This window comes from Rhinopithecus bieti, unplaced genomic scaffold (assembly GCF_001698545.2).
Source record: "Rhinopithecus bieti isolate Rb0 unplaced genomic scaffold, ASM169854v2 scaffold_20175, whole genome shotgun sequence".
NCBI classification, from domain to species: Eukaryota; Metazoa; Chordata; class Mammalia; order Primates; family Cercopithecidae; genus Rhinopithecus; species Rhinopithecus bieti.
In genome coordinates this window covers 1,027,526-1,043,615 of record NW_016809984.1, presented here as the reverse complement: position 1 = coordinate 1,043,615, position 16,090 = coordinate 1,027,526, and the positions used below count along the sequence as shown (strand labels likewise).

Below are 16,090 nucleotides of genomic sequence, written 5' to 3'. Positions count from 1 at the left end.
CCACCCCTCAGGTCACAATGCTGCAGCATAGAAGTCCCAGGATCTGGTGAGAATGTCTTCCCCATCCTACTCACCCCTGCCCAGGCTGGGGCAGACACTCTTTAATTCCACCTGCTTTCCCTGGGAGGTGCAAGGGTGGAAAGTCTTGCTCACTACTTAAGATCAGTGGTATTTCCATTCTTTCTTTCTTCTAAGGGACACTGCTACCAAGGTGGGGTGGGGCTTTCCCATTTCTTCAAGTTCTTTTCCACTTGTAAAACCCTCCCCTCATCTATTCTATAAGGCACCTGCCCTCACCTGCGCTTACTTTTGAACTGCTTTACTGTTTCTGTTATCTCCAGGATGCCCCTTTTTAAAAAGTTCCACAGCTGATATTACTCTGTATCAGAGTAAATCCACGCAGGTCTTCTTGTGCAAGGTTCAGCACTGTGCCCATCTTTCCACAGAGGCTACTAGCCATGACACTAATCACTGTCATGGTTTATGTCACACCCACTTGGCCACCCTTGAGATCCACCACAGGGAGATGCAGCAATGTACCTCTCATTCAGGTATCCTTCCTCTCCCTCAGCCATCCCACCTCTAATGGACATTTCTTCTTTTGGGCTGCCCAGATCTAGGTTTGGGGAATTGTCTATTCCATGCATCTTGGTGGGAGGCAGAGTTCACCACTCAAGAGAGAAGATTAAAAGGCTCTAAACCTGTCTTCTCAGTCTCCTTAGATGGTGCACCCATGTGGGTTTCTGACACCGGAGCTACTGCCTGAGATAAGAAGGGCCCTGGGGATTCATCCTGGTGGAGATGGCGGCAGAAGCAGCGCCATACAGCCTCAGGGCAGTAGCAGCAGCCAGGCGAGCTGTGGGGCCCATGGTCCAGAAGCAGTGACTGCAGGGTCCAGATCAGCGTGAGATGCGATTCTGGCTGCTCAGCGGCACGTTTCTTCCTGCCTTCCTTCCTACAGGCTTCCAGCTACCCATGTCTCGTCAGTAAATTACTTCCCCACTTATGTCAGACACAGCCAGTTTCTTTCACTGTAAACTAGAGATGCTGGCTGAGACACACCACTCTTTACAGAGCACTTGCCTCTAAAGTCCATTTCCCTCCTACCTTAGCCTCCCACCCAGGTGTGAGCCCGAACCTTTGAAGAGGTAGACAGGTGGAAAGGAACTGTGACTCAAAGTTAGGGACAAAGCTGATGAACACTGGGAGAGAAATTTCTCTCTTCACTGGAAACTGGGAAACAGGTTGAGGGGTTAGAATGTAATTAGTCATTCCAGCATCTCATAAAGTCTTTTTAAAAAAGTTGTTAATACCAGTAATTGTAAAAAAAGAACAAGTTTCCCTTTTTCTCTTCTGAATCCCTCTCCATTTTTTCTTCTTTCACCCAACGCTCAAAGCATGTACCTTTGGCCTTCACATGATTGAAATGTTTGCTATCTATTTTCTTCTGGATTCAAGTTTTCAGCTGGTTATCTACATAATAATCGTACTTTTTTTTCTATACAGAACCTGAGGGAAAAATACCCTTCACCATCAAATACTGCAGCCTCCACCCACCCCCATTTTGCTCCCTACCCCAAGCAGACACAATCCTTTAAAACACACAACATAATCTTCTTTATTTAATTGTTTAATCAGTTTACATTCCACAACTGACAGATTATTTATTTTTATTTTTTCCATGAACAAGTCATTTAATTAATTACCAGACACTTGTTTTTCTTCAATCGATGGAAATACAATATTTCTGCCAATTCGAAAAAGAAAATTGCAAGATGCAGTCAGTTTCAGTGAAGTCCCCAAATGCTCTCTGCTTCCTCAGTCCTTTCAAAGTCACAGGAACCTGGCAATTTCCCTTTTCATCCCCCCTCCCACTTCCCTGTTAAATTTACCGCTCAGAATATCACAATAGTTTCAAGATCTGGTTTGGATCACCTTTCCTGTAATTAATTAATTATGAGAAGGAACAGACAGTACAATAGATCTGATAAGATGTAGCATTCTTGTTAAGATTAAACAACACATTTATTCACATCATATCAGAACAAATTAACATAATATTTAATCTTATTTTAGCACCAATAACCACAGGAATTGCTACCTCCAAGGGCAGAGGCGTTGTTAGAATCCTGCAGTACACACCACTCCTTGTCTGACCAATCAGAAAGCACTATGCAAATTAAAGGTAAATAAATTTATATTGACCGAGCAATAATCTGGTGGGCCATAAACACTCCAGGCGTTTGAGAGTTTTGTCGGTTATGGTCCCTGTCTAATGACCATATATAAAACATACTCACCAAATCAGCTCATTTTTGCTCAGTAACACAGGGCTCAGAATGCTATATTTTAAATCAATCAAACCTTGTCATACTGACTTGTTGAAATGCTTTGAGACTACCCAGGGGTTGCTCCTTGCCTTTTATTCTGTTCTCTCCATTAAGATCTCGATACTTATCTTTTTCGCAAACAAAGGAGATTTCTTCAATCCTAAGGAAGGTCTCCAGGCAGGGAGGAGAGGTAGGCAATGGTGGGTTGAGTCCCAGTGCAAGGGTAGAACTTGTCACCATCACTGCCACCTCCTAGGAGATGCAGTGTGCCTGTAGCCACTGCCCTTCCCAGGGTATCTCCTTTTCAGCATTTGACTTTAAGATAAATATTTAAGAAAATTAAGGGATTGAGAAAACAGTTCCAAACATTGGTGAGATGATCTTAGCAGGTGACTGGACCAGATTGACAGAGAGAAGGCCTGCCTGCCCCTTCCCCACTATATGATAAAGGGATCAGGATAAGGGGTGAGGGGCAGTAGCTGACATTCCTGCAGCTGAAGAATATGACCTGCTTTGGCCTCTAGTACTTTGACAGGTCATCAGGGACATGCCTGGGGCAGCACCGACAGCCTCTGGGGGCAGATGAGACATGGAGTCCACAGGAGTGGTCATCTCCTCTTACTAAGCAGGTGAAGCAGAACTTCCAGAGGCCAAGACAGCAGCCTCGACATAGCTCTATGCTTTCTACTCTAGGCCAACACAACAAGACTCAATCCTGCCTTCATCAGCTATGACAAGAGCTGTGACAGTGAGTGACCCACCAGGGAGGACCACCCCATCAGTCTTCTAATGAAGAACCTAAGTCAATGCTGTCCTATACAGCAACCAGTAGTCAGGTGTGGCTTTTGAACACTGCAAATGGAGCTGGGCCAAATTGAGATGTTTTCTAAGGGGACAATCACATTGGATTTTGAAGACTTCATTTGGAAAAAAAGAATGTAAAATATCCCAGTAATTTTTATATCGATTCCATGCTGAAGTGATACTATTTTTGAAATGTTAGGTTAAAATGTAGTCTGAAAATTAATTTCACTGATTTTAGCTCTTTCTTTGGACTTTAAAAAACGTGGCTACTAGAATATTTAAAATTGCATATGTGACTTGGATCATGGTTCCATTGGATGATGCTGGTCTATACTACCTTCCTGAAGCTGGTCCCATCACTGTGAACCAGCAGAGGGGAGGAAAGTTGGGATTGAAGGTGCCCCTAATCATGGGTTGGGTCACTGGCCAAGCTCGATGTGTCTCCGGGGCAGCTGGTCTTCTCAGTCCTGCAGGGACACAGTTGTTTATGCAGCAGATTTACCTAATCCCTGCTCCTCTTTCCTACTTCCTATTACTTCAGGGTTACTGCTTTGAGGATCCTTCTCTACTGCCTTGCTGAGGATTTTCTGGTGATTCTGCCATCTCTCCTTCCCAAAGCTCCCTTCATCTTACCTCTGCTCCCAACCCACATCTTCTGCCTACTGCCTCCATGCCACCATTGCCCCTGCCATCTTCATTCTTATTTGGTAGCATCCCTTAGCCAGACTCCCTGCTTCTGACACTGCAAGCCACATTTATATGGTGAGTCATAAATTACAAAGCAATTCACGCATCATCTCCTTGGATGCTCTTTCTCCTACCCCAGCCCAGTGCAGCAAAGCTCAGTCAGTAGAGATAGACAGTAAAATGAGATCGTCAAAGCAAGTGAGAAAAGGAATCTGAGAATGAAAAGGTAGATAGAAGGCTCTGGACTCTGAGTGCAAACTGGATGTTAGCTCGAGGTCACTTTCTGAGGGGCGAAAGCAGGGGCCAGGAGGAGCAGAGAGAAAACGTCTCCTAATTTACCTCCACGCAGTAAGCACACACTGGCAAGGGCTCAAAGTCTCTCTAAAAATAGCAGCAAAATACACAAGGGGACTGGGCACCCCAGGAGCCCTAGAAGCCCCTGATCCCCATTTGGCTGAGAAGATGTGGAGACAGAGTGAGGTAACGAGACTCCCCCAATCCCCGAGTGAGCCAGTGACAGGGCCACTCATGCCACCCCAGAGTCAGGTCTTTGTCATGACCCTTGCCATGACCCTTCAAACATTGCTGATTTACTTTTATTTTGGGGGAAGTACATTTTACTTTACAGGGAAAAACCTGTGGAACAGAGAGTTCTAAGCAGACACTGGTGACTGTGGGAGAAACAACCAGAAAAAGCCTCCTGTGTCAATGGTATCCCTCCCTTCAAATCCCACCCCAAGTCAGGATTTTAGGGCCGCCCACATAAGTCCTCAGAAAACTAAGGGCTACATCATTGCATTTGTTTAATTTCAATCTCCCGCCCCTTTATTTTCAGTTTACATTTTTATTTGTACATTTTTACAGATAGTCTTGAATAGCAAAACAGTCACACCATGGGTGGAAATGGGGAAGGAGTATGAGAATGAGTTCGTGAAAGCTCTTCACAGGAAAGGCTTGGTCACGCTCACAACACAGACGCACTGGTACAGATGGATTGGAGAGGGTCTATGGGTGACCCGGAAAGGAAAGGAAAAGCTCAGCCAGTGGGAAGCATGGGGTTCTGGAGAGGAGAGAGGGATACAGAGTTCCTTAAGGAGCAACACCTGGTCCTTGGGAATGACGTGTGGGAGTTGCATTTGCTGAGATTGGTGTTTGCCAAAGAGATGCCAGCTTCTTCGAGCTACTGCTGTGCAACTCTTCATGTTCAGACCCAGTTTTCTGTTTTCACACCTGAACACACACCCCCTGCAGTTGGGTGGCTCCCCCGTTACCGGCTGGGCTCTATCTATAGAGAGAGCAATGGCTTCCCTTCCCTTGGAGGAAGTCTCACCCTCACATGGACACTTGATCGGCTGCAAAGCAGAGAATGTGCAGACCCTTTGGGAAGGGCATTCTTTTCTTGTTTAGAACCTAGGATTCTGTTTTTCCCAAACAGGATCACACCCAGACATGTCTTAGTGAATGTACCATCTAAAGGGCTTCCTTATATGAATTCATATGTTTTTGATGAAGCTACTGGCTTCAGCAACTGACAAGAGAAAGAAGATCCTAGCTCCTTGAGACTTGGTCTCACCCTAAACTTGAAAGATCATTGAAACCTTTCAGAATCTGATTTGCTTCCACCCATTCCATTTGGGAAGGTACAGCTGGAAATAACGTTAGGAGAATTAAAAAAAAAAAAATACTAAGGCATTGACCATGTGCCTTGGTTAATAGTTATCTGGTTTAGCTCCTATATGCTATTTGCCTGTATGGTTTACTCATTCTGTCACCACTGCGAATAATTGAGATGGATAAAAGTGCCCTTTGCAAAACTGGCTCTGGACAAAAGGAAGTCTAGGAATAGGTAAAGTAAAATAAGGAACTAATTTCTCTGGGGGACCTGAATTTAAGTGTGCTGAAGTGGGACAGGTCCAGCCCTGTTCAGCAACAAAGAAGACCTTGCACTCTGGGTTATCCTTCAGCAGCGAGGCACAGACACTTGATGTGAGAATTCCATTCCAGCGGGGGGTCTTCTGAGGGAATTAGAGGATACATAACTCATATGACACTTCATGTTTGCAAATCACTTTGCAATTTCTTTGTCACCCTTAATATACCATGAGGTAAGGTGTTATCACTATCCTCATTTTGTAGATGAGGAAATTCAAGTATGGAGAAGACACAGTGCCCAGAGTCACAAATCATTTCAATGCAGAGCTGTAGTGACATTTACAGTAACTGTTAAACAAGTGTAGCTTAATGAGTGAGTTACTCTGGCTTCAGCATTCTTACCTCTATGATTATATTGAGATGGCATCTGACCAAAAAAAAAAAAAAAAAAGGAGAGAGAAAATGAAAGAAAAGGAAGGAAAGAAGGAAGGAAGAAAGGAAGAAAGGCAGGCAGACATGCCCGAATAGAAATCTTTTAGCCCTGCTCTATCCTGCCCCTAAGGTCTGGCATTAAACTTTTAGGCCTCTTTGCTATCTGTGGGGGCTCAGGGCCCTGCATTCTTGCTGCCAGGAACACAGGGTCAACTTGACGCAGACCAATGTGGTTCTGTGGCTGTGCACTGCTCACGTGGACCCACCTGCCAACCCAGAGACAAGCACTCATTGGGGAAGTTTTGAAGTCATGACCATTTGGATTGGGCCCATGGTAGATGCCTCAGAGTGACCTGATTATGAACAACCTTGTAGTCTTTTTTGTATTTTATTTTTGTCATATTCTACAATGAGCAGGTATTATTCAGGAAAGAAATCCAATACTCAGTAATCACATATTCTAAGAACTAGGAATAACGTTTAAGAAACATTTTGCATCATGGCAGCATCAATGAAAAGAGGGCAAACACAGCCCCAGACATTGAGAGCTTTGAGAGACAGACACCAGAATCACATGTGTATGTCAACTCTGGTGGGGTTCTTACAAATCTGCCCCCTTACTCTATCCCACACCAGCTGGAAGATGGCATGGAAGGCAACCCCGCTGCTGTGCACCAGCTCTTTCTATTTGCACTGAAATCACCTCTCACTTGGAAACATCGTATTTCCCTGGAAAGGGCTGGGTGTGTCCCCTGGGATGGATGAGTCCCCTGAAGAGAGGGAACATTTTCAGAAAAGCAGCTTCACTTTAACTACAAGAATCAACCAAGTATCCCTCACAAACCACACCAAAGGATGACCACAGTGTATCTCTTCCTACTCCTTCCACCAGATATTTGAAAAATCAGTTACCACTCAGCGCATAATCCAGGTGAAGAGAGAGTCCATTCTAAATGCCTCTGGGTGATGTACCTGAGTTCATTATTCTGAATTTGACCCAGGTGGGCATCTTTGGAGACCTAAGCAGCACATCCTCCCACCGAATCAAGACAGCTACACATAGTGCATTTGTTTCCAGCATCTTATCATGAGTGTGGATGAATATTGAGATATAGGGCTTAGCCTCAGAGTCTTGGGATATCCTTCCCTCTTGTCACAGGATAGGCAAACATTGCTAGGTAGGACCACCCATCCCTGATGGGAAGATATGCACCTGGGCTCGGGGTGCTTAAGGAAGTCTTTGTCTAGATTTGGAGGAGTTGTCCAGTCTCTGTGACTCCATGATCCCTGAAGTTGAAATGGTAGGGTTGTTGAAAAGCTAAGGCTTGGAGGAGGATTGAAGCTGGAACAGGCACAGATTTTATTTTTCATATTTTGATGCCAGAGAGCCACAGACCTCCTTATAAAACCTACAGCCACAATGAACAAGGAAGGGGGCTGCTTGAAGTCTAGGAGCCTCTCTACAGATGAATCACTTATCTATCTTAATTGACCCAAGTTGATGCATGAGGAAAGTAGGAGTGAGTGGAGAGAGAGGAAACGGAAACAGAAGAAGAAACCCTAACTCCCAAAATAAGGAGAAAAAGATATGGGACCTCTCTCTAGGTAGAATACCTCACTTTCCTGAATCCCAATGTAGTAGAGTAGTGAAGGAAATAAAAGTTGCAATGGGCCCCAGGCTCAAGGTTGACTTGCATGGAGCTCAAAGCACATACATGTTCATATGCCAGTAAGAAGTTTGAACTTGACCTGGGGTTGGGGCTGGTGACTTTAGTGAGGTCATTGACCCTAAATGCCCTCATAAGGTTGGGTTCTACTTTGATTCAGAGTTAGCGGAGTCTGACTGACAGAGCCTCACAAGTCAAGGCTCTTCTCTTCCTCCTCCTCATCTCCCTCAGCTACCTCACAGACAGAAAGCTTCTGTAACTGGTTTGAGTCACATGTTTTAATCTGTGATCAAGCCCTTATGCTAGAGGGATCAAGGTCACCTGAGAAGTCCTCCCACTGGCCAGGACTTGCCCTCTGAATGGGGCCTCTATCCTGGTCATGTGGCTGGGCGTGTATTGCTTCCCAGCAGGATCAGATCCCAAAGTGTGTTTGTACTTATCTGGCCCCACTATCAAAGAAGTCACTCAAAGCCCCTGCTCTGGGCTGGTGAGTTGAGCCCAGGTTGTTTACATCTTTCCTGGGAGCTTTCTAAGATTTCAGGAACTCTCAGGGTTTCAAAGGGATGCAGTTAGCTTTGCTAAATGTCTGTCACAAAGATAGTAATTGGATAGAGCAGATAATCTATTCATTGAAAGTATGGGATTTTTTTCTTAAAAGAGGATATAAATAATGACAGGTCTGTGAGCCAGCATCCTCAAACATGGTTACTTACAAAAAGTTTAAATGGTTCATAGCAAATTTCCCCATTTAGAATTTTTCCCCTCTTTCCTGCAACTGGAAAAAAGCTGGAATTTCAGTGTGGTCATAGACAAGCCCTCTTCCCCAAATGGATGCTCATGAACACCTGTCTGTCCCTTCCTTGGCAGAGCCCATTCAGGACACTTGGAAGGAAGACACAAGGCCTCTCAATCTGAGATACTTTTCTTCACTTTTCCTTAAGCCCAAGTATGCCCTTCCCCTTAAGGGAGAAACCTCTTTTCAAAGAAAATTAGAAATAAAATGCCCAATTAAAAAACTGGGTTTTCCTGAAAATTATTTCCCTTCTCACAGAATAAATCATTTGTTTTAAAAATAATCCTTAGAACCCCAACTGGAAGCTAACAACTTTTCCCATTATACACCTTACCCTATCGCCCAGTACACCCACACACAGGGAACTCACACATGAGACCTTTTGCAGATGCTGACCAGCGTCCCCAGTAAGGAAGTCTTGAGTAGTGCACCCACACCTGTGTGCAGGTGTGTACTGACACAAACGTACACAAAATGCACCAGAGAGATACACATACAGAGAGACCCACACTCAACCCCATTCATGCACATCAGATGTCATATCATATCCAGATATGAATTACACACACACAGTTCAAAGGAGCAGATGAGGGTGGAAGACAGAGAGAAGGTAAGTGGTTAGTAGGTGAGAAAAGGAGGAGGGTGGTAGGAAGATGGGTTGGAAGACAGGTAAATGAAACAGATCACACAGCAGTGGAAGGAAGGCTGCTGAGTGCTTGGCAAAGCTCCCAAAGCATATTTGTTTATGAAACAATGGGATTCTCTGCTATACAGCTGACCACAGCTACACCAGCTCAGGGATTCTCACCTGGCCTCCCCAGAGCTATTGGGCACCAGCAGGGTCACTGAGATGACTGTGAGTGGCTCCAGCCCACTCCAGCAGACTCCCACCCCTACAGTGTTCGCAACTCTCTGGCTGACTTTGCTTGCCAGCACCTGCAGTGCTAATTTGCTCAAATGAGCCCAAGATACTGGGGTGGATTTATTCCACCTCTGTTTGGGTGCTAGCCACTAAGACTGTTATTTTGGGATTCATAGCCTTGAATATCAGGAGGGAAAGGAAGAGGATGGAAAGAGTCAAGAGTTCTGCATTAATTTACACAATATCATACAAACTTGAGCCCATGGGAAATGGACGTGCTCTCTCTGCATGTGACCTACTTCCTTTCACTTGTACAGAGGTCACCCCTAGGGAAAGGGGAGATGTCCAGTGACAAAGGACAGCTTCTATAATGGGGAGTGAAGGTCTTGTTGGTTTATGTTCTTGTACAACAGCAACCAGAGCAACATTCCTTCTCCCTCCCAAACCGTGTGTTCCCCCTCTTCTCTCATGGCCTATGTGCCCAGCTGTGTCTTGAACTTCCAAAATTAGAGGACTAAATCATGCAGAGTCCCAGAGCTGTAATGTGGAGAACCACAGGGGTCCTCTGACCCAGTGGCTTTGTTCTTGGTTCTGCCCTCTGGAAATTTCAGCTATACCAAAAACAATAATTTAAAAAAACGTAACACAAACAATAAGACCCCACACTCAAGAAACATCCACCGCACAGACACACACACACACACACGCACGCACGCACACACCGCTCCAGGGATCTGTAGCTGCAGAATTGGCACCCTTATAGGCCTGTCCCTCATGACAATTTCTAGGTCTCTGGGCCTCTATCTGGGGCCATGAAACCACTACAGTGATAGAGAGACAACAGTCATAATGCAGTATTTCCATTTAAAAGGTAGAAAAGAAAAAAAGGAAACTGCCCAAAGTACACATGCACGCACACCCGCACACACACATCACAGCATGACTCCAAGGCTCCAGTCTGCCCAGGGAGTGCAGGTGCGGCTGGGGACAGGGTGGCCTCTTGTTTCACTGGGTGTAAGGCAGCTGGAAGGTAAGACTGGGTTGTCTGAGCATCCACCGAAGCGTCCTTTCATTGATGCAGATCTTGCCTCTCAGCATGTTCTCTTCCCTTCCCACCTATGAAACATTGTCCAAAGGTTTAGCAGCAAAGAGAAAACGTCCTTCTCAGTTTGTTTTCTCTTCCACTCCTTGTGTGTTGCTGGTGGGCTGGGAAGGAAGTCCGAACAGGAAGAGCAGGAGAAGAAGTGATTCTGAAAATGGCCTCAATGATTTGGTTACATTCTAGGAACTAAGGGCTTTGTTACCCTGTGATATGACTGGTTAGGGGTGGCGTCCTCTCCTGTTGGCCCAGTGGGTGGCACTTCCTTCTCTACATCTGTGCTGCCTCAGACCCCTGCCATGTCCCTTCACCACCCCGTCCTTGCCAATGATGGGGATCAAGATGCGGTCGCAAGTGGTGGTGTTTGCTCTGTCTTCAAGAGACCATGAAGCCAAAAGTCAAGAACCGATGGAAGAGCCACAGGATGGAAACACTTTCCCCATCTCAGAGATGAGGCAACACAAAGTCCGGCGAGATGCAGGTGCCTGAGCCAACTCAACTCTACCTTGGCACTGGCATCGTCTTGATTTAGTTTTGTTTTATATATGTATATTATATATATATATATATTTATATATATATATGTATGTATGGGTTTGTTTTTTAGCACACTGTCCCATTCTCGGGTCTGGATTTAGGGCAGTTGGTCCTCGGGACAGGTTGAACAGAAGGGGCCAAGGTACAGAAGAATCCCGAGATGAGTGTGAGGCCCAGGCCCCCCCATGCACAGAACATGGACCAGCCATAGCCATGGCTGATATCATCAGGGAGTCCGTACAAGTAGCGTGGGTAACGTGACAGCTCAAAGTTGATCCCGGCCACACAGGTGCACAGTGAAATGATGCAGAAGGTTCCTGGAGGATAAGGGAAAAGACACGGGGTGGGAAAATGAAGAAGGAAAGGGGAGAGGAGAGGGAGAGAGAAAGAGAAAAGTTAAGATTATTACATTTTCAATTTTTTTAAGGAGGAAAAATGGAAAGTCTAGGTAAGAGCAGGTTATCACCAAGGTCAATATCTGGAAATATTCATAGAGAGGAGAATAACATTAAAGGATCACCAGTTCATGACTCTCCAATAATGGCCCACTCTTGGACACACTCGGGAAGTCTCTCCTTTGGGAAGATACTAAATAGATATCTCGTGAGCATTTTGTGTGGGGTAGAGTGAGCAGAAGCGCATTCAGTTCATTTTCCTAAAGCATTTTAAATTCATTGTATTTCTTTGGAGACAGGGAAAACACCTCCTGTTTGCTACTTCTTTAAAGAGAAAAAAAAAATCTTTTTCTTATACATAATGACTTACTCATACAGTATTAGGTTTTCCTTTAACCTGTTCACCAACAATTCTTCCAAAACCTGGAAATATTTTCCTTTTTCCTATAAGACATTTCCCAAAATGTTCTCTCTGGAATGCTAATGCTATGAGATCCTTTACAAAGTGGGAAGGAGGTAGAGTCAAAAGACGGGGAATCCTGCTCATGACTTCTCACCCATGAACACGCATCATCCACATTAATATTAAGGTAACTCATCTACCCTACTTTATGAGGAATTTCACAAACTTATTGATGATGGGATGTCCTCTTAAAAATAGTACTCATATCAGTCTCTGATAAGAAAACTGCTATAAGAGGTAGAATGATATAAAATGGTTTAGAATTATAAACCCATTTTAAACGAATACAACAAGTTTTTGGTGTGCCTAAAATGAATTCAATAACTTTCCTCTGGATTTGCTGTATTTTCTGTTCTTTGTGTAACCACTGATATGAGAGGAATGAGCAGAAGAAGGATGTAGAGTTTGGGAAGGCTGGGCTGGATCAATGGAAGGAAAAAAAAAGGAAAAGCATTTTTACAGGGAAGGAACAAAAGGAGGTGCATTTCATTTTATATTTATTATTAAAACTCTTGTTTTCTAACAGCCAAGTTTCCTTAAGATTGAGCCTTGTTTCTTTAAGAGCTAGCCTAATTTTTTTCCAGAAGCTTCCTGGAAGACAAGGAAGAAAATATAGAGTGGAAGAATGAGGTTCACAAGCTCATGAGAATTTAAATGGCCACAGTTGACCCTAAAATAAGTATTAAGTGCTATGTGCTAGGAACTGTGCTAATGATATAGTGGCTAAAAATGAATTATTTAGGCAGATAGTGAGGGTAAAGAAGTCCTCGGTAAGGTTTTCCTTTTAATAAAAAGCAGCCCCAAAATCATTTCTTTGAGCAAACGAGCAGCCTGTAAAATTGAGCTGCAGACATGGATAAGCATGCTGGAAGCTTGCACGGGTGCATACCAGCAGCTGTGCCAATAGGAAAAGGCTACCTGGGAGTTAGGCATGTTCAACATGGTGGCTGCATCTTCCCTTTTCTTTGTCAACCACATGAACAGTAAGGAGTAAACAAGATGGTACCCACCAGGTAGAAAATCCGTTTGCATAATGAAAAGATTAGGATGGGGTGGCCAGCTTTATCATGCCCTATGTAAATGTCACACCTGGTTCAACCAATCTTTGAGCCCTATGTAAATCAGATGCCGTCGCCTCAAGCTAGTCTATAAAACCCTATGCACTTCGCCACAGACTGGAAGTCCCACTTGGGCGCCCTTCTCTCTCTGCGAGAGAGAAACCTATTCTTTCTCTTTCTTTTGCCTATTAAACCTCCGCTCCTAAACCCACTTCTGTGTGTCTGCGTCCTGGTGTGAGATGACAGATGTTGGATAATTACCCCAGACAACGACGCTGCCTCACTGAGTATGTGGCGTGTATTGAAACCTTAATTCATAAAACAACTCTTAAGATGTGGGTTATATTATCCCCATTTTACTGATGAGGACATTGATGCCCAGAGAGCTTAAGTCTAAGATCACACAGTTAGTAACTGGCAGAGTCAGGTTACAAACTCAGGCAAGCTAGTTCCAGAGCGTGCAGTCTCATCCACTGTACTATTTACAACTGGTGCCAGACAAGGTGGATCATTTCACAGGTTTCCTTTGTTGCACTAGACCTAGGTTCCAGATGCCTTCTCCCTCATTTGGCATGGGTTAGGGCAGTTTATCGTTTTGGAGGACTCAAAGCAGATCGCTGAGCCCCACACCCACAGTTTCTGGTTCAGGAGGTCTGGGGTAGGGACCTGAGAATTTGCATCCTGAAGAAGTTCTTGGGACATGCTGATGCTGCTGGCTCAATGACCACACTTTGGAGCTATAGGATTTGAAACAAGTTTTTACTGGAGAAAGATAAAACTTAATCGGCCAAAGCCCAGATCACAGAGGAAGAAATAAAAACGGATAGTACATGTGAAAAATGGTCAATTTTACCAATAACCAAAGAATTGAAAATTAAAAGCATAATGATAATCTATCAAATCAGCAACATTGTGTTTTATTTTGTTGTTGCTTTGCTTTTTTTGTTTGTTTGTTTTTTAAAGATCATCTCCAAAACTAGTAAGGGGGCAGTAAAATAGATCGTCCCATAGACTCCAGCGGGGAGTGTAAGCTAGTATTTCCTTGCAGAAAAGTGATTTTTAAAATACTCATACCTTCATCCTAGTAATTTCATTTTAAGTTAAGAAAATACTCCCACCTGGGGACAAATATTTAGGCATGGACATGTGTAAGATTTAGATATGAAGATGTCTATGGTGAGGGTACACTGAGGAGTGGCTGTCGGAGGGCAGACCAAATGAAGCCCCAGATACTGGGCAAGCACTGTTTTCAGAGCTGAGAAGTTTGAGCTTTATGTAGGGTCTTGGCACTTTGGTGACTTCAATCCGCATTTCCAAAGACCACTAAGTCAGAAGTGTAGAGGGCAGCCCAGAGGTAGGGAGACCAGTTAGGAGGTTGCCGCGGTCATCAGGGAGACGGTGGAAGGGTCTGGCAAGGTGGGAGCAGAGCTGGGAGCTCCGAATGGCTTAGTGGATGATTGTTTACTCAATGATTATTTGTAGAAACAACTGAAGGTGACCTGGGCACAGTGACAGTATGACTAAAATGTATTTGTGTCACACATGTATGCATTTGTATTTGTGCATGTGTGTGGATGCATTTGTGCATGTGTGTGATGCGCGTGCGTAGTGCCATCAGTGCTTGTGAGAACAGTACTCCAAACTTGTGGGAGTTACAGAACATCATAGTTTTTTTCATGTTGTGCACTAGGGCTCAGACTGAATTCTCTGATGGTCCCCAGGTTGGATTAAGTCTCAGCCTAGACTCCCTGAATCAGAGGGTGGGAATCTATAGTTTTTACAAGTTCCTCAAGATGACTCCTGTTGGTCAGCCTGCTTGAATCCTTGTGTGGGGCAAAGGTGCTTTGTATGACCTGGAGAAGTGATTCCAGGTGGGTAGAAGCAGGGGCAGGAGAGGAGAATGAGGCAGCCTGCAGGACACAGCCAAGGCAAGAGCAATTGCCTGGGGTGAGAGAGCAAGAGGAAGCTGTGTCTTGGCGTTACTTTCAAATAAACCAAATTCCAGCAGACCAAAGCCAGCCTGCCTGTGCCTCACCTGCTGTGGATGCTTCCAATTGCTGGTTTGTGAACCTATAATTGGATGTGTAATGCTATAATTTACTAAAATTTAGATTTAGGACAGAAATGGGGGACAGTGAGGTGAGATCAAGTTCAAGCGACCCTTGGGATGTTCAAGGCATTTGGAAACATGGATCTGGAGCCTGAGAGAAAGTTCTCAGCCAGAAATGTGGAATGAGTCATCATCTCATAAACTGAAGCTGTGGATGGGATTGAGGTCACCGAAGGACTTTATATAAGCTGTTTCTACAGAGGATACTTAAAGAAATGGAGAAATTTCTTCTTATCAAAAGCCATTCTATGCTGGTGAAGTCTAGTCATTTGTTCTGAGACAGGAGATCGACCTCAAGGAAACTGTGGTCTTCCCAAGCTGACAGTAGCTGATGAAGCTGAATATACATGATTATCATGCCATATTAAACAACAGGGCAGGCAAGACACAAAGGATGTGGCTGATGAATGGGGAGTGAAGGGATAAGGTCCAGGTGGACCTAAGTACCAGTAGAAAATGACTCGACTTCTTCATAACTTTCATCTTGCTGTTCTGCTATACTAACGGAGTTGATGAGGAATCTTCCTGCCTTTACTTCCTGTTGGTTGCTCTGTAACTGTGGAACCTTTTGAAATTCCTTCTGTTAGCTCTTGTCAATATCCCCAAAGATGGGAAAACACTTTTATGGCTCCCACTTGAGATGGCCCTTAACGTAGACCATTGATACAACTTGCTCGGAAATTCCATGTGTCAAAGAGGGAAGAGTTGGAAGAGGTTTGATTAATTTCCATACATGCTACTGTTTTCTGTTATGAGTAAGGGTTTATATGTTTTTAATATATACATTTTTTGAGACAGGTTCTCATTCTATTTCCCAGACTAGAATGCAGTGGTGCAATCATAGCTCACTGCAACCTCTGCCTCCAGGGCTCAAGTGATCGTCCCACCTCAGCCTCCCTAGTAGCTGGGACTACAGGTGCATGCCACCATGCCCAGCTAATTTTTAATTTTTTTGTAGAGACAGAGTTTCACCATGTTGTC

General features: G+C 44.3%; 1 protein-coding gene across 1 annotated transcript in view; it reads right to left on the bottom strand.

Moving 5' to 3' along the window:
- Positions 1-11,052: 11,052 nt before the first annotated feature.
- The window catches only part of TMEM178B (transmembrane protein 178B), a 407,053-nt gene continuing 402,015 nt past the window's right edge, over positions 11,053-16,090 (bottom strand). The window contains exon 4 of the mRNA XM_017891080.1: positions 11,053-11,400. Coding sequence (XP_017746569.1) covers positions 11,150-11,400 — 251 coding nt within the window. The 3' untranslated portion in view covers positions 11,053-11,149. The remainder of the gene's footprint in view (positions 11,401-16,090) is intronic.